This window comes from Macrobrachium rosenbergii, chromosome 23, assembly GCF_040412425.1.
Source record: "Macrobrachium rosenbergii isolate ZJJX-2024 chromosome 23, ASM4041242v1, whole genome shotgun sequence".
NCBI lineage: Eukaryota > Metazoa > Arthropoda > Malacostraca > Decapoda > Palaemonidae > Macrobrachium > Macrobrachium rosenbergii.
Window position 1 is genome coordinate 12,406,991 of NC_089763.1, and position 19,293 is coordinate 12,426,283.

A 19,293-nucleotide genomic window follows, 5' to 3' on the forward strand; every position below is an offset into this window, starting at 1 on the left:
ACATTTCAGAAAACCTGTAAGGCTTCAACTCAGAAGTTAGTTTAGTTCTGGCTTGTACAATCACAGTTCAGGACTAAACTCTACCTTGTCCTCTTTTCTCTTTGTTATAGGAGACAGGATGAAAGTGATGTTCCCTATCCCACTTTGGGAAAAGAGTACTGAAACTGTAGTTGCCTGCGACTTGCCCAACTCTGGCACATATTTCAGCCTGGACACTGCTCCCAAAGTGATAAGGAGGAAAGGAGTCCAGTCTTTCCACATTCACACCTACAGACTTACACTGGACCTAGATACATCAAATGAAAAACTGACCAGTCGGAATCCAGAGCACTGGTGACTACACAACTTTGTTGGGCAGCCATCACAGGTCCCAAGAAAAAGGTGTCCAGGGACTTGTGGGGAACATCCCTCAAGTAGAATGAGGTAAAGGTAGTCTGACAATGACAGACACCTGTTCTCATTACAGTGCTCCCCAAGTTTTTCAAAGGGATTGGTTCCAGAACCCACTGTGAAAATGCAAAATCTGCAGAAATGCAAAATCCCTACAAAAATGCTTATAACTGCCAAATACCATGTACCCCTTAAACTAGATATAACTGCCTATTTTAACAGTTTACTGCTTAATATGACATTTTTATAAAAAAAAAAAATAGTTTTATATATACTTAACAAGTAATTACATAGCTATTAGTTCACTTACATGGCAGCTTGAGTTCAAAATTTTGCGGGTAACACTTCACGTCTGTTAGGTGACCAGTTCTGCCCACTAGTGGGAATATTAGGAATGACTTTATCAGATAACTTCAATCTGTTCACGCCTTTATGTCCATCAGCAGGGAGGAGGGTGGGCTCCGATCATGTAATTACTTGGTAAGTACATATAAAACTTTATTATAAAAATGTCATTTTTATATAAGTAACTTACCAAGTAATTACATAGCTGATTCCCACACTGATAGGAGGTGGGATACATGGACATATTCTACTCCAAAAGCATTAAGTATGTAATGAATTTGAAAATAGAAAAAACTGCTAGCATTGAAAACCAATGTTTGTCGTTATCTATCAGCTAAGAGAGCTACTGGGATACTGCCTCTAGTAGGTTCTCACCTTAACTCATAGTGGTGTGGCAGTATAACCATGAGTCGCCTCCTACTTAGTGGGAACTTTGCAGCGAAGGAAGTACTCTGATGGCTAGCAAAGCACGATAGGTGTTCGCCCGACCTGGGCTAGCACCAAAATAAAAACAACCAGACATTGTCACCTACACTGAGATAAAAACACAACCCATCCACTGAGAATGGTGGGTGCTTCAGGTACAATGTACCCCCTAGCTCCGCAAAAAACTCGACACCTTATTACAAGGTGAAGAGATATCAGGAAAAAACAATCCTATGCTTCCTTCCATGATACCATGCCAGTCACTAGGAATGGTCTCAAGGCACTGAAAGATTCAACAATGTTTAACTTCCATTAAAAATAGTGAGAAACTAAGTACGATTACATTCTTGGTACTTCGAAGGCATAAAATGTATGCAAGCTACAGAGGTAGAGGCTACTATGACGTCCTTAGCTTTACTTAAAAGAGGCAAACTGGTCTCTTAATTCTGAGTGTGTCCCAAGTTAGAAGTCCATGAGGGCAATACTTTCTAGTCAATGAATCAAACGGATCTTGCCATATCACCATATGTAGAGGATGGACCTCTGAAAAACTCCAAAGACTAAGACCTCCCTATTCTCCCACAGAGCTGGAGAGGGCTTGAATGCTCGGAGAATGATCTGGAGTCAGGCTGTAGCTGGCACCAGAAGCGCTGGGCGCCAGTTGAGCTAAGAGCTCGGGACTGGCGGTCGCTCTTAGGAGCTAGCAGGAGCCCGTGGAGCTAGCGGGTGCTCATGGGAACTAGTGGGTAATCGTGGGAGCTAGCACGCGCTCAGAGCAAGAGCTGGAGCCAGGCAAGCTGGGAGCCAGACAAGCTAGAAGCTTGTGGCTCTGGAAGTTCTACAGCTGGCGCCAGACTGCAGCTGACGTCAGACTGTGGCTGTCCCCAAGCGAACTGGGAGACAGGTAAGCTAGATGATCGAGATCACTTGATAAGAAAGCGAGATGCAGAGGACAACAATACTTCCAGTAGGGCTATGTGGAATGAGCCTGGAAGCTAAGGAGGAAAAGGCTGCTCTGACGTCCTTGACTTTCACTTAAAAGGCAAAATGTTTCCTTAAGCATTCAAAAATAAGCCCTTTCAGTATTTTATCTTAGTCCGATTCTGTTCATGTCAAAACCCCAAAGCTGTAGCTGGAGAGAAGGTTCTCTCTTCTTCAGAGTCAATGATGTCCCTTAACTTCCTAAAGGAGAAGGAACGGACCTAGAGCTTGAATAGATCCTTGTTATGGCTAAAAATCCCAGAGTAAATGAGGAAAAGACATCTCCCTGTGAAAATACCTTCTCTAAATGATGACTTGGATCTCACTAGTGTGTCTAGTCGAAGTCAGAGGTCATTCGGATGGGTGTCTTCCATGTAAGGTTGCCGAGAAGAGGAATGCAGGGGATCAAACAAGGGACTCGTCAGTCATTCAGAATACATCCAGGCTCCAGAAGACCAGATTCCTTCCTCACTTGGATGCGTCAAAGACCAGATAAGGCAGTCAAAAGCTAGGCCTCTGTGTTTAAGCAATTAGTTAAGCATATATCACTCTTTATTGATGGAGTATGAAAGATGTAGATCTCCTCAGGTACAGAAGGGGTATCCGAAAATGGGCAATAGATGTCCCCGAGAAGATGGGTAGAGACTGCAACCCAGCTTCAACAAAGGCCCACTTAGTCTGGTAGATGGGGCTACAAGAATGACATCTGCAACCACACTAGTGTAAGCAATAAGTTTAGCAGAAAAACCTTGTACTCATGCTTTTTGAAGCTTCGAAGGTTCCTTGAGGTAGCAAATGGGATCATAGACGGTCTGCCCATGGACTCCACAGTTCCTGCTAGCCCAGGGGACGTAAGCAAGTACCTGCTTTCAGTTTGTCTGCAAGAACTTTAGACGACTTGAATGAAATCAAATCCATGCTTTCAGTTCGTCTGCAAGAACTTTAGACGACTTGAATGAAATCAAATCCAATCTGTTAACAGTACAGGTTCTCTTGCATGGAGAGAAAACGAGCCTTTCTTCTCTACATATACGCTAGGAATGAAATCTCATCTAGAGAGAACTACCGCAGTCCAGGTGTCAACTAAGGTCAAGAAGCACTCGAACAAGATCCAAGGTGCAAAGTAGAAGACTAGGTCTGAGCTTAGAGGAAGAAGGGAGTTCCCTACTTTATCTATGTATGTACAGCCACCACTGCAGGTCTGACTCATATGAAGTTTTCCTAACTTGACTAACGTCTTGGTGGATGACACAGTCCCCAGTACAGTAGACTCATCCACTAATGTTCTGAGTAAGAAGAAAAAAGGGGTAATATATTAGCGGACCGTCTGAAAGTAGCAGTTATTCTCTAGGCAGATGGAAAGCCCAAAAATTCTGAGAGTTGAGACTGACTTCCAAAAAAGTTGACTCTTGCAACGGAGGCTGTGCTCTGAGGCAAAAATAACAGGGCTGACTGAGACTGTGTGGCTCTCACAGTAGTAAAGGAACACCAGAGCTCTCTCTTCTTGAGATCCCAGAGAAAAGAGTGGAAAGCTCTAAAAACCATCTCTGTCCCTGCCCGTACAGGACAGGACTAAGAGACAATCCAAGGCGATGTCTCTCGGTAAACACTTGGGAGTCCTCTATCTTCTTAGCCCGTGTTCCTGCTGCCTTTTACTTCAAAAATCTTGACAAGATCTCCGAGAGGAGGTCTAGTTCCGTCAAAGCACCAGAGGGAGGAAAGTCCAAAGACACCTGTCTTGCTCCCTTTCCAACAAAATCCAAACTCCCAACTCCCTGAGAGACTTCTTGGAAGATGAAGAAAATGCCAGAGGTGAGAGATTTCTTCAACAATTCGGGACACAAAAGTCCCTGTCTGCAAAGGACAGGACTCCGAGACACTGTCATTAAAAAGGGAGCAATGTCGGCTCGTCTTGAACTCCAGGCAGAGGAACAGACTGAAGAGTGCCAAAACGCTTGTGAGAGGTCTGTATGGCGCTCAGAGGCGGGAGTCTGATACTGAAGAGTTGGCACCTGGTGATCGGGGACTGAAAAGCTGGAGCCATAAATTCAATTGGAGACTGGTGCTCAAGAAAGAACAACAGTGTGCTCTTAGCAAAGATGGGCACTGAGTACTAAAGAGGAACTGGCACCAGACACTAGAAGACTGGCGCCAGGCGCATAAGAGCGGACCATGGGAACTGACGGTTGCTTGGGAACTGGAGTCGAGCATTCAGGAATAGGCGCCGAGTAAACAGGAACTGGCGCCAGACACTAGTAGGATGGCGCCAGGTGCTCAGGAAGATGTCAATTTGACGAGCGATGATAACATTACACATCAATCAGACGCCTTTTCAATGGCTGTCTAACACTACACATCCATCAAGACGCCTTTCCAGTGGCTGTCTGCCGATACTGGGAATGTACTACAGGTTCGACCGAGGGGGTGACTACCCATGGGCAAACCCCATCAACCTCCCTTGGACTTCCAGTATGCCTCCATCCCAGGTTTAGGGGAGTCTGACAGGCACCTTCGTCAGCGGGACGAGCAACCACCGTCTCCACTACACATCCATCAAGATGCCTTTTCAGCGGCAGTCTGTCAATACCTGGGAATGTGCAACAGGTTCAACAGAGGGGGCAACTACCCGGGGGACTTCCCACCAGCCTCCATTGGACTTTCAGTATGACTCCTCCCAGGCATGGGGGAGTATGACAGTGACTTAGGTCTACGAGAACCGGCGGGCCGGGTAATCACCTCCTCCACTGCACAACACTCACTTTGCAAGGTTAATTTTCTGTTAACCCAGACACAAGATTGGTGATGGTATGAGAAGGAAGTTAGGGAGCCAGGTGCAGAAGCAAGTGGATAAACACATTGGGCTAGTAGAAGGAGAGAAAAAGGATATGTCAGCTTTGTACATACCTGACTGTCTGCTACAGTTGCGCCTTTGGGGGCACTTGGGCGTTCAGGCGCTCATGGGCGTTTTGGGGGCACCTTGGCTGCATGGAACATGAGTTGGTGCCAGATGGTAGGAGCTGCCTGTAGGCACTCGGGCGCTTTGGCTGTCAGAGCACGAGTTGATGCCAGATGGTAGATGATGCCAGTGGGCGCCATCTAGTGCTCGTAGCATGAGCTGGCGTCAGACTGAGTGGGCACCAGTGGGTGCTTCTGGGTATTGGAAGTGTGGAACGTTCACGATCTGTGCAACAACCTAGAAACGTGTCATCCTTGCGCAGGAGACATGACAAGCTTTTCAGAATGTTCCAACTTAGTAAATGTACTGCCAAAGCGAGTACTCTACACAACATACTGACGAAGCTGATACTGGGACTGATTCTCGGCTGACGATAAAGTACTGTTATTACTTGTTGACACTTATCTAGGTCCTGCACCACTTCCAAAGTGCTCACAAGGCCTCCATTATCAAAATAAAAGTTCATTCATTAGATGTATTGCCCTGAACATGCCTCATCACACTGCATGTTCCACATTCACTGTCTGATATTCCATATCACAGCACTGATACACAAAAAAGTTTAAAGTTCCTTTTGAAAGACTTCAAATCCTCAAACTGCCTCAACTCAAAAATAAGCTTGCTATAAAAACTAGGAGCTGCATATTAAGCACCCTTCTCTCACTACTTTCTGCCCTTACACGAACATCTTAGGCGAGATGCTACCTGTCCCCTTAGAGGAGCCGGGTAAGCTATATAACTTGTTGAGCAGCCACCACAGGACCCAAGGAAAGTGTCCAAGGACTTGAGGGCAACGTTCTAAAGGCAGAAGGAAGTGAAGATGGTCTCGCGTGACCACACCCCATCCTTCAGTACCTGAGGAACCGACAGATTCTTCCTGAATGAGAGGGATGGACCGATGCTGGATTTCATGAGTTCTCGCTCGGAATGTACTGATGTTCTCCTCGCCAGTCGCAGAGATTCCCCTCACCAGTCACAGAGAATGCCTGTTTGATCATTTCACATAGCCAGAAAGAGATACAGTGCCACCTTGCTTTTTCATGTTTCATTTTGTCATGGAATTTTGTTTGTGAAACATATCTTTACTTTTCTGCAGGAACTTTCACCAATTCACGGATTTTTTTCTATGGACCGCATCTTTAAAATTATTACTACAGCAGAACCCCGTATTCGCGGGGATGCGTCCACACCTCCCATAAATAGCTAAAATCATGAATGATCTTAAAACCCTCTAAAAGCACTTAGAACTGCCCATTTTGATAGTTTAAACACAGAAAAACCCTGTAAAAATGCATATATCTGAGTATTTTAATAGTTTTATCACAAAAAGTGCATTTATTCATGAAAATTATATGAAAATACAGTCATTAGTGAATATTTCTCAGTGAAAAATACCACGAATGGCCGAATTTTCCACGAATAATGGCTAGATATGTTCCACAGAGAAACCTGCGAATGTGTGAGTCCGCGAATCACGAGAACGCGAATACGGGGGGTTTACTGTAATTTGCTTTTTTTCATAGAGCAACACTATTTATTCACTAATTACAGTATTTTTTCATATTGTGTTTGTGACTAAATAACGATTTTTATGACAAAAACTATTTACAGTGAACCCTGTATTAAGGCATAGTCAACGTTTCAGTGGACTCACGCGTTCGCGGGTTTCTCTGTGGAACATATCTAGCCATCATTCATGGAAAATTCCCATTCAGTATTTTTCACTGAGAAATATTCACTAATTACTGTATTTTCATAAATTTTCATGAATAAATGCACTTTTGTGATAAAACTATTAAAATATTCAGGTATAAGCATTTTTACAGGGTTTTTCTGTGTTTAAGCTAACAAAATGGGCAGTTCTAAGTGTTTTTAGAGGGTTTTAAGGATTCAGAATTTGATCCATTCGCGGGGTGGGGACGATCCCAGCGAATCTGAAAGTTCACTGTACAGTGCAATTATTATTTACAATGTATTTGTTAAGCTCATTGTATTTGTTAAGCTCATTCCAGGTTGGGTCCCAGACTGAGTATAACAGGTGTACGATACTGAGTCTCTCTCTCTCTCTCTCTCTCTCTCTCTCTCTCTCTCTCTCTCTCTAAAAGGGTAATGTAAGATGTATTTGAAATGATATTACTGTAAAGTGTTTCTGTCCAATACTTAAAATATTTGCTAATTATTTTCATTTTATATTCCAGTAAAGTTAAGTATATCTTACTTTAACCAGACCACTCAGCTGGTTAACAGCTCTCCTAGGGCTGGCCCGAAGGATTAGATTTATTTTACGTGGCTAAGAACCATCTGGTTACCTAGCAACGGGACCTACAGCTTATTGTGGAATCCGAACCACATTATGACGAGAAATGAATTTCTATCATCACCAGAAATATATTCCTCTAATTCTTCATTGGCTGGCCAAAGAGTCGAACGCTGGGCCAACAGCGTGCTAGCCGAGAGCTCTACCCACCCCTCCAATGAAGAACTATTTTCCAGTAAAAGCACACTGGAATATAAAACAAAAGTAATTAGCGAATATTTCAAATATTGTACAATATACTCTGTCATCCAAAAACACTTTACAGCAGTATCATTTTAAATACATCTTACATTAAACTTAAAGTGAGAGAGAGAGAGAGAGAGAGAGAGAGAGAGAGAGAGAGAGAGAGAGAGAGAGAGAGAGAGAGAACCGTACACCTGTTATGCTGTCTATAAGTACATTGTAAATTATTGTTATCATAAAAATCTGTATTTAGTCACAAACACAATATGAAAAAATACAGCAGTTAGTGAATAAACAGTGTTGCTCTACGGAAAAAAGAGAATTAGTGGTAATTTTAACTGTTTTTACCAACATATAAAGAAAACAGGACGACTTTAATACTATGAGAGAAAAAAAGTTATGCCTATGTATACTGTACAGGGGTAACTTGACTGGTTATTAAACGTTCTGTAAGACAGATTTATGTAATTAGTATTAAAGATGTATTTAATTTGTATTAAATATTTTAAAGATATTTTGTTGTGTTTACATTAATAGTCCTCCACTTACACCGGGGGATCCATTCCAGTGCCGCGCTGTAAGTTGATTGCTGCCCCAAGTCGGTTTTTCACCATTATCAGCGCTTTAATGGCACTTATGGTGCCGTAGCTTGAGTTGCAGCCCCATAGCTTGAGTTGCAGCCCCGTAACTTGAGTTGTGGCCCCGTATTGCATCAAGTTACAGTGCTGTCAGGCACCATTAACTTGATGCCTATTCTTGCTATTAGTGCCATCAACAGAGATTACAGTGCCATAACATGATGCAACTGTAAGTCGGTGGGGTGTAAATAGAGGACACACTTATTGTTTTTTAAAATTAGTAAATCACTGTCATAAGATTTAGGGGGCATATATACATAAGAGTAACAGTTGTAAAAGGGTACTAATCTAAGATGACTTAGGGTGTTTTGGGATGATGGTTTGGGGTGTATTTTTGTTTGAATTGATATTGAATTGTTTTAGTATGATAATTTAAGGTATATTTTTTATTTGAAATACTAAATTAGGCTGTGAACTTTTAAAATAGAGTTATAAGCATTTTAGTTTATGGGGTACTTCCTCATTGGACAGGTTGGTATCGTTCTTGGCTAGCACTCTGCTGGGCCCGCATTCGATTCTCTGACCGGCCAATGAAGAATCAGAGGAATTTATTTTTGGTGATAGAAATTCATTTCTTGTTATAATATGGTTCGGATTCCACAATAAGCTGTAGGTCCCGTTGCTAGGTAACCAATTGGTTCTTAGCCTCATAAAATAAATCTAATCCTTCAGGCCAGACCTAGGAGAGCTGTTAATCAGCTCAGTGGTCTGGTTAAACTAAGGTATATTTTAGTTTAAGGGGTACAGGTATTTGGGAGTTATAAGCATTTTTTGAGAGGACTTTGCATTTCAGCGGTGGGCTCTGGAACCTATCCCCGCAAAAAAGTGGGGGAGCACTGTAGTGTTCTTAAGACACCTCTTTCCAGGTCGAGCCAATACTAACAAAGAGTCGTCAACATCTGGCCATAGATGTCAAGTCCTCTTGAGGTAGTACTGCAGCACTCTAACAGGAGAGAGTAACATCTCATCTGGGTCATTAGCAACAAAGTCTTCTAGGGAGGGGATCGTAAAGGACTTGAACCTGGCTTCAGGAACCAACGGATTCTAAGTCTTCACTACGAAATCTGGGATGAAATCAAGCATAACTGATCCCCATCCCCTTGAGTGTTTAGCATCAAAGGAATGACCATGAAGTTCACCTACTCTCTTTGTCAATGCCAGGCCAAGCAAGAAAACAGTCTTGAGGGTCAGATCCCTGACTGACCACCTCTTGTAGAGCCTCGTACGGTGCACGAGTCAGGCTCCTAAGAATGAGCCACATCCCATGCAGGGGGCCTGAGTTCCCTGGGAGGGCAAGACCTCTCAAAGCTTTTAATCAGCAGGGAAGTCTCCAGCGAAGAGGGGATATCCACACCCTTCAAGCTTAGGACTAGGCCCAGGGCGGCTCTATAGTCCTTTACAGCTGAGAAGGAGAGAAGCTTCTCTAGGCAAAGAAAGGCAAGGAAGTCCACTACTTGCTCAATGGTAGCTCCAATCAGGGAGAGACACTGTCTACAACACCAACCAATGAAGATGGCCCATTTTCCCTGATACACAGCTTCATAGGATTAACAAAGGTATCCAGACATCTGTCACTGTGCAGTGAGAAAACCCTCTCGCTCACAAGAGATGCTGGATAGTCTCCAGCCGTGAAGTGAAAGAGACTCCACTGACTGGTGGTACCATTCTACGTGTGGTTGACACAGAAGGTTGTGCCAGGGGGGAATCTCTCTCGGTGCCTCAGAGAGCAGAGCTAGCAGGTCCGGATACCATACGGTTTCGAAGAAACCCGAGTACCCACGGTAACATGGGTCCTGTCAGACCCGCGCACCCAGAGCTCCTGAGTAATGAGTGGATCGATAATATGTTGCTTTCACTACCCGAGTGTCCGGGGGAAACTCAAGCAGAGGTATGCTTATACCAATTCGTAGAAGTACCTGGGGTGACATGGTTCTCCTTGGAGGTCCATGCACTCAGAGCTTCCGAGTCACATACAGGACGATCTTCAGTTACTCCCTCTACCTGATGGTCCGAAGAAAGATGGGCGGAGGTAAGCACTAGTCCGGGAAGGTGACTTCCTTCAACTAGTATCGGTGACAAAGGTTACCTCTTCGTGTCGTATCTGAGGAGACCCGCACACCTAGTGCTCCCGTGTTGCAGGGTCTCAGCGAGGCCCGCGGCACAGACCCCAAGTCCGAAGACAGGGGAGAGCACCATGAAGAGACGGCACACAATTAAGATGAAGGCGAAGATGATGATGATGATGAATCGAATCTCTTCTTCAACTTCTAACACAAGTCTATCGCTGTCTTGTGACCCTTGCACCATTCTCAGGTGGGAATGGGAAGGAGGAAATGAGCACACACATACTCTCTCTCTCTCTTATGGGTTCTGTAGGGACCTGAGCAACAGCTGCTTGCATGCCCACAGACGAACCAGAAAGAGCAATCGGCAACATGCGGTGCAATACTGCAAGTATTGCTAGTGAGAGAACCCGTATTTCCCAAGTACCTCAAGCTCTACATCATCTGAAAAACCTAGAACTTTACAAAGGTCAAGTCAAGTATACCTTAGTTTAACCAGACCACTGAGCTGATTAACAGCTCTCCTAGGGCTGGCCCAAAGGATTACTTATTTTACGTGGCTAAGAACAAATTGGTTACCTAGCAACGGGACCTACAGCTTATTGTGGAATCTGAACCACATTATACCGAGAAATGAATTTCTATCACCGGAAATAAATTCCTCTAATTCTTCATTGGCTGGCCAGAGATTCGAACTCGGGCCCTGCAGAGTGCTAGCTGAGAACGGTACCGACCAGTCCAACGAAGAATCTATTACAAGTAATAATTTTTAGAATACAAACCTTCCTCTGTACTGCGAAGGAATAAAACTCTCTCCGAGATAGATGAAGAGCGTCGTAGTGTCGTAAGCAATATGAGAAACCAGTTTAAGCTCATTGCCTTAGCAACATAAAAACCAGTTTCTACACTCTCAAGGCTAATAAAGTTGTACGGTTGCCTTATGTCAGAATGAACAATTATATCAGAAAACTGAATACGCAACACAGAAGGGTAAAATAGGGGTTGGATTTGCATGATATCATATAAGAACGTTACTCTCCAGATATAAGCAAAAACAGCAACACCCTAGTATATATCATGAACACATAAACAAACGAATCAGTCAAACGGCAGGAACAGAGGAAAGAGCCGCACATCTCTCTCTCTCTCGGCCAAAAGCAAAGTGAATGCATACCGACTGGGTGGGTGGGACCCCACCTGTAATCGGTAGTCAACTACATACTTAACCACCTTGTTTAAAGTTTAACAGCTGGTCTCCAGCTGTGCTGAAGTATATTCTTTGGGTAGGAACAAATGTATTTTAAATTTTTATCCATGGATGAAAAACAAGAATGACCAACACAAAAGCAAAATGGAAAAAACCAAAGGATAATTAATAAGCAAATGCTCACCCAAGTTTTCAACTGTGCAGGTGGGGAGCACAGCAATATATCCAACACTATCAGCAGCTGATAGAAAAGTGAAGGCAACGGTCAGCGAGCGCGGGATACTCCTTTCACCTCATCTCAACCCATTAACCACCTGGTTAACCACCTTGTTACCAAGTTTTTGACCAGTTTCCAGCTTGCACTGAAAGAGACTCCTATTTAAAAGGCACCGGCATTTCTGTATGAACAAACGCATTTACTTACATTAAAATAAACTTCTGCATGATCCATTGCCTTGATAGCCCACATCTGCTCAACTGCTGCCTGAAAGTAAATTTTAATCATTTTTACAAACATTTCTCTGCTATTCCTGGTAGCTAGGTCTGTTAAATACGTTAAAATGGGTAATTCACACATTAAACTGGTAAACAAGCTCCTTTACACTTTATCTTACCCTTTTCTTTGCTTTATATGAATACTAAACATAAAGTTTTGCATTAACACAAAGCATACAGTTCTTAATTTTTATCAGTAAGAACTGTGGCACCATCATTGCAAGCTTACTACACTTATCTGATCCTCATACCAGTAGGTTGACAGAAACTTTAAAAAACTTTTAATTATGTACAGCTACTCGAAAAAACTGAGGCTGCAAGGAGTCAAGGAAAAGCACAACAATGACAACAAGATATAGAGTATGTGCCAAACACTGAAACAGAATTCCAAGACGAAAGGAAGCAGGAAGGCAGTCAAAAGGAGGATCCAAACATCTCCCAGTTCCAATTTCGGAAGTCTTACAGCATCTACAAGACTACTATGAGCACTGCATGGTGGAAAGTCATGTATGAATATATGAATGCAATATGGAACAAGTCCTCCGTTTCACAGATTGAAGTTACATGAGCTCTGTCAGCACACAACCACAGAAATGAGAATTGGACAAAATTAGAAACTATTAAACTTGGTAAAACAAACAAAAAATAAGATGGAATTAGAGACATGAAACAATACTAATTAAAAACAAAAAAACAAACAAAAAATAAGATGGAATTAGAAAGACATGAAACAAAACTGGTTAAAAATTTGTTACACTACGTACCTCTAATATCTATCATATCACCAACATAAAAATTAGGGCCACAAAATAAAGCTCACATGCTTGCCTCTTGAAAAATACAGAAGTCTGAACTCTCAAGTTTTGAAACATTCAAGGCTTCTTTTAGATTTAAAACTACTTTGGGAAAAACTGACTTCATCTCTAGCAGTTTCTATCAACTCCATCACTCCTCCAATCAATAAATTTGTAAGAAGTACATAAGAAAATGTAAGCTGAATTATAATATTTTTATAATGAAATAAAGTTTTATATATACTTACCAAGTAATTACACAGCTATTTCCGAGTTCAGTCCCGTGTCAGCCGGTGAAATTCCATTACAGCACGAATTTCTAGGTATAATATGCTAGATATACCAGAGAAAAAGAGCTTTCAGGAAAGCTGGGGTTACTACCCCAGTCGAGCGTCTTCTCCAGGAAGACGTCGGTATAATGAAGGTGAGTGAAAGATCACTACCACGGAGACTTACTCGAAAGATCTCTCCTATCAAAACCCGGAATAGAGCGGTGAGCCGTTACAGCCCCTACACCCAATACCCGCCAGGGCGGCAACACCAGCGCCACCTACATTCCATTTTCTAGCACGTGATCACTATCTTTTAATTTTGTGTGCTCGTGCCTTTTGTGGATTTTTTCCATCTTTCACCATGTCATCGAGCAGCTTTACTATCTCAAGTTAAGTACCATCTTATTGTGGGGTTTTTCGTTCTATATTTTGGCTGTTTTGGTCTCGTTTATATATAAATATTGAGATCTTATTATGACAAGGGCGTCCCCGCCAACCATGTCGACGCGGCGACCCCATCAGTTCTTTTCTGTTGGGTTGTCTCCTTGTCGATTATAGATGATATATTTTTGCCCCCTTGGTTCTCCTCCTGGCGGGTTTCCTGCGGTGGCCCCCAAATTTTACATAATTTTTGGCCTACTGGCCCTTTTGAGTGATGCCCGTCCAGGTACCCCCTCCAGGTTGGGTTCCCTATTATTTTAGTCTGTATTAGGCCAATTATTTATTTTATTCTTGGCGATAGTGCTCTTTTTCTTTTATTTTACCATTTTTACCTCCTCGTGGTAGCGGTGCCTTAGATCTAACCGTTGCCCGGGTAGGCTCACACCCTATTGAGCACATTTTTATTTCAATATTTTTGTGTGATGGTTTTTTTAGTGGAGTAGGTTTATTTGCTTCCATCCCCTTGCCCTCGGCGTGGAGAGTCCACCAGGTTTAGGGAGTTTTGGTTGCTGTTTCCTCCGGGATCGTTTTTGGTGGGCAGAGTGAGCCCCTTAGTTCTCTTCCTTCCTTTGGGGAATAGAGTTCTTTGGATGTGTTTCCTCTAGGCTATTCGCCTTCTTGCCCCCATTCTTCTCGTTCCCGGTTGGTTCTCGGCACAAAATTTCTCTCCCTTGTTTGTTCCTCCTCCCCTTTACACCACTCCTTCCATTTTCCTAGCCTATACTAGGTTAGGTCCTATTAGGCTGTGCCTAGGCAGGAGTCGGGCATCGAGGCTTGGTTTGCTTCCCTTCCTTAGTAGTAGGCCACCCTATCACAGTTCCCAAAAAGACTCAGATCATTCTTGGAGGTGGTGTAGTGCAGTTGAGCGGGTTATATGTTTCCCCGTCTCCTGTTCTCTTTCTTCATAGCCTACCATTCTCCCCTACTCCCCCACCCTTCCAGCCTTGCTCTACTCGTGCGGGTGGCGCTAGATGGCATTTTCTCCCGAGTTCAGGGACTTCTCCATTTGGTAGAGGATTCGCTCCCTCCCATACAGTCCCTAGCATCGCTGTGTTGGTGTTGGTGGTTTGTTCACTTGCTCGAGCGTGTTCGAACACTCTATCCATACCTCCTCCCTCCCGTCAGGTTACTCGGCTGGGTTATTATACTTGCTCCGGTTTATGTTATGAATATACGAGCATCTTGCCCACCTTTGTTTCTCTGGCGGGAAGTAAGTGAAGAGGGATTTATTTATTTATATAAGGGAGGCGGATCCCTCCGGTCTCCGGAGTTACCCTTATACCATCACTTGTTTAATGTTTTTATTGTTCATGATATACGTATTTAAATATCTGTGTTTATCTTGGAGTACTCTCCTATTTTTATCGTGAGTCGGTTCCTATACCGGGGTTCCGCCGTTAATTTTACTGGCAACCCCTGCTGTTAGTTCCCTGTTTTCTCATTCCTTTCATTCCCGAGTATTCCGGGGTCTGGAAATCTTACCTTCCACTCTGTGTATTTTAGAGCTTATTGGCCCAGTTTATGATAAGGTATTTCTTCTCCACGGAGTATTCCGGCTGCAGTTGAAATTCCCGGCCTTGCCGGCTTTAGATTGCTTAGAGTGGGAGGTTCATGTACTTTTCACTTACAGACTGTTCGCTGTGAGGGCGGGGTGTGCCCGCGTCACTGCAACAACCCTATGGTCACGTGGTGTGCCGGACCACGCTGGTTGTGCGGTCCGCTCGACAATCTGGTTGTTTGGCACCCTGATGGTTGTGAGGTTTGCTTCGCCTCTGCGCAACCATCCAGGATGAGTCGGTAAGTGACAACCTTTCCTCCGTTTCATGCTCCTCATTTTTGAATTTTGTTTATGTTTTTATGACTGTTTTTCATTCCGGTTAGCTAATTGCTGGCTTTCTTTCAGGCGGACGAGTCCTCTAAGAAGTCTGCCTTGGAATCCCTCCGGGCCTGGGTGGCTGGGTTTGGTAGGAATGTTCCGTCGGGGAAGCCCTATGTCCTCGACACGCCAGTTGAGGGACCTGCTCTACCCGCGCACGGGTGGCGGCCGCAGTGCCAGAAGATCTTGCCACCCCCATCATCCAGCAGATCCGGGATGCGACCCAGCCACCCCAAGTGGATATCCTCGCTGAGGTTTCAGAGGATGTTGCCGCCTTGAACTTAGACCTGGAACCTATGAATACTGAACAGGACCAGGTGGTAAGTGGTGAGGTAGGTGAGGTTGTTGGGGCGGGCCCCCTTTTTGGATTCCCCAGCTTCATCTCTTTCTTCATTTTCAGGTTTTGGGAAGTCTTCCTCCTTGGGTGATAGAGCTCCATCAGCTATCCCCAAGTTGAAGTTGAAGACTTCATGGAAGCGAAGGGCTATAAGTCCTCGTCCTCCAAGAAAGCATCGCCTTTCCCCGTTGAAGGCTAAGGTCTCAGCACCTGTAGCCTCCGGGAGCAAGTCTGGTTCCTCCGGCAAAGGCGCGAGTAAGAGGGCAGCAAAACCAAGCCCTCCTCGCCAACCTGCCTTTGATGCGAGGCTTTTGCAAACCAGATGTTTCAAAAGTTCTCTGAGGATATCAACAATTCTATTCAAAAGATATCAGAAAAAGTTTGCCATATGATAATAAGATATCCGAAAAGTTTGCCACTTATGACAACATGCTGGCGGGAATGGCTAATCCACCCCCAGCCGAACCCCAGTATGTCATTCCGACACAGCGGACCTCCGCCTTTCGATCTCGGTAACCCTTGGCGTTTTAGCCTCCGGGCCATCCAACATGATGGCAAACTCACTATTGAATCTTGGCACGAGACGGTTGGAGGAATTGGAATTCTTCCCCGCCGATCTTTTGCCCCCGTACCCAGGCTTCGTAAGATTGACAGAGGAAGCATGGATTCGTTCTGATAAGGTTCCCAGGGAGACTGTCATCATCCCTAGGGACCAAGCTCAGTCGTCTCTCCTGCGCACTCTGGCCGGAGTGGCAGGCAGAAAAACACAAAGTTGACTCCTTTCAAGGGCAACTTCACTATGTTTTGCCCTGGGAGACAACCTTCCCAACTCCTGTTTGAACAAAGTCGCCCTGGCTACGGCCCGAAGCGTGCTTTGAAGGTAATCGTTACCGCAGCTGAAGAGAAACAGACCCCACTTCCTGGTGTTCCCAGGAAGTGATGAGTTCTGGATGGATGCTCCGTCCACCTTCACTGTTGGGAAGTTGGACCCCCTCTGTCTTCCTCACAGTTTTAGTGAGCAGCTCCCCAAGCTGCCGGAATCTTTGTTAAAGGCGGAGTTTGATGCCCGGACTAAGCTAGCCCGGTCCCTGAACTCCGTCTGCCTCTTACAGGAAGCCACTGCCGTCTCCCTGCGCGGGACGAGCCATTTTTCCAGGTCTTGGCTAAGTCCCTGTTAGCTGGCTTTCAGTCTGACCTGTTTGAGTTCATCATGGCCAGACTGGAATGCAGAAAGTTTATCTTCTGCCGATGCTACTATCCGTCCACGAGCCTAACAAGCTCGTTAAAGAGCTCGATCTGGGGCCCAACCTCTTCCCAGAAGAAGAGGTTACACAATGTCATGTCTGAGGCTACAGGGCCAATCAGAGTCTGCGCTCTCGCTGGGGCATCTCCATACAAGCGCAAGACCCCAGAATCTGGCGGCCCCCAGGCGAGAGGAGGTAAACGTTTTTAGGAGGCATAAGAGGCCCCCACCAGCAGGCGGTAGTTCAAGCCGTCCCGGTCTCGGCAGTGGCACAGCCTCCACCTCAAAAAGCTCACCCCCAACAATATGTGCTGGTCCAACCAGCTCATTCCCTTGCTGCGCCCTGGTATGTTACTTCACCAGCATACAACCCACACCTGAGGGCCGTGGGTTACTTTCACGGCCTTAACAGGATCGCAAGGGGGAAGAGGCAGGGCCCCTCACAGAGGAAAACCGAACACCACCCCAAGAGGAAAACCTGGACGTGGTAGAGGGAACAAACCCGCTCCCTCCCACTGAGAAAAACACAGGTAGGTGGTCGCCTGTATTGGTTCAGGGACCAATGGACCTTCAGCCCTTGGGCACACAGCATTGTGTCCAAAGGTCTGGGATGGAGCTGGATCAAGGACCCTCCTCCTCTAACAGGTTTTTACCAGCCACCCTCATCAATCCTACAAGGATTATGTGGCAGAATTGCTCAACAAACGAGCAATAAAGAAAGTAAGGCACCTAAAGTTTCAAAGGCAGGTTATTCACTGTTCCCAAAAAGACTCAGATCAGCAAAGAGTGATCCTGGATCTGTCGCGTCTAAATCTCTACATAAAAATGCGACAAATTTCGCATGCTTACAGTAGCTCAGGTGCGGACTCTACTTCCGCGTGGAGCCGTCACCACCTCTATCGATCTTTCAGGCGCTTATTATCACGTCCCGATTGCGCGGAACTTCTCTCAGTTCCTCGGTTTCAGACTCGGGAATCAAGCCTACTCCTTCAGGGTCATGCCCTTCGGTCTAAACATTGCGCCCAGGGTATTCACCAAGCTGGCGGACACGGTAGTTCAACAACTCCGGTCGAGGATATCCCTAGCAGCGTACCTGGACGATTGGATAATTTGGGCACCAACAGTTCTAGAGTGTCAGAAGGCTACGACCATAGTCATCAACTTCCTGGAGTCGTTAGGTTTTCAATTGAACAGAGAAAAGTCCGCCTGACTCGGAGTCCCGGTTTCAGTGGCTGGGCCTCCAGTGGGATCTGTCTTCTCACACGTTATCTCTCCCGCCTCCCAAGAGGAAGGAGATAGCATCTCTCACCAGAAAATTTCTCAAAAATCAATCAGCATCCCATTATCCCAAGAAAGAGTCCTTGGGTCCCTTCAATTTGCCTCAGTGACAGACCTGCTCTTAAAAGCGAAACTAAAAGACATAAACAGAGTGTGGCGGAGTCGAGCCAATGTCAAGCTCAGAGACAAGGTCTCCTCCATCCCTCGAATCTTAAAACAAGACTGCGGCCTTGGGCCACAGTCAGGGCCTGTCAAGTCAGTTCCGCTTCAATTTCCCCCTCCGGCACTAGTTGTTCACACAGACGCTTCCCTAAGCGGCTGGGGATATTCACAAAAACAAAAGTACAAGGAACGTGGTCCACAATGTTTCAGCAGTTCCATATAAACACCCTGGAAGCTATGGCGGTCTTTCTAACTTTAAAGAAAATCCGCCCCCAACCGATTCATATCAGGCTGGTACTGGACAGCGCAGTGGTAGTTCATTGCATCAACAGGGGCGGCTCCAAATCAGGTCGAGTAAACCAAGTAATGGTTGCTATCTTCTCCCTGGCGAACAAGCACGGCTGGCACCTGTCAGCCACCCACCTAGCGGGGTGCCGGAACGTGGTGGCGGATTCCCTGTCCAGGAACTCCGTTGGAGACGGAATGGTCCCTGGACGTGGAATCTTTCAAATGGATTTGCCGCCGGGTTCCGGGTCTCCAAGTGGATCTGTTCGCAACGGAGAGCAACTTCAAGCTCCCCTGTTATGTGGCTCCCAACCTGGACCCTCAGGCGTCGCCATAAACGCAATGACAATAGATTGGAACAATTGGGAGAAAATTTATCTGTTCCCTCCAATAAATTTACTGCTGAAAGTATTACACAAACTCAGGACATTCAAAGGTCAACCAGCCCTAGTAGCCCCTATTGGCCAAGAGCAATTGGTTCCCTCTTCTTCAGGAACTGGGATTATGGAGTCTTGGATTCCCAAGCCCATACTGACCCAGACAGTACAAACCAAGACTATGTCAGCTTCCTCAAGAATTCAGAATGCCCTAGTTTTATGGACTT

General features: G+C 45.1%; 1 protein-coding gene across 4 annotated transcripts in view; it reads right to left on the reverse strand.

Moving 5' to 3' along the window:
- LOC136851280 (protein PBDC1) overlaps nucleotides 1–19,293 on the reverse strand; it is a 76,283-nt gene that overhangs the window by 23,313 nt on the left and 33,677 nt on the right. For all 4 annotated transcript variants that reach the window (XM_067125265.1, XM_067125267.1, XM_067125266.1 and 1 more), the window contains exon 4: nucleotides 11,931–11,990. In XM_067125265.1, coding sequence (XP_066981366.1) covers nucleotides 11,931–11,990 — 60 coding nt within the window. The remainder of the gene's footprint in view (nucleotides 1–11,930; nucleotides 11,991–19,293) is intronic.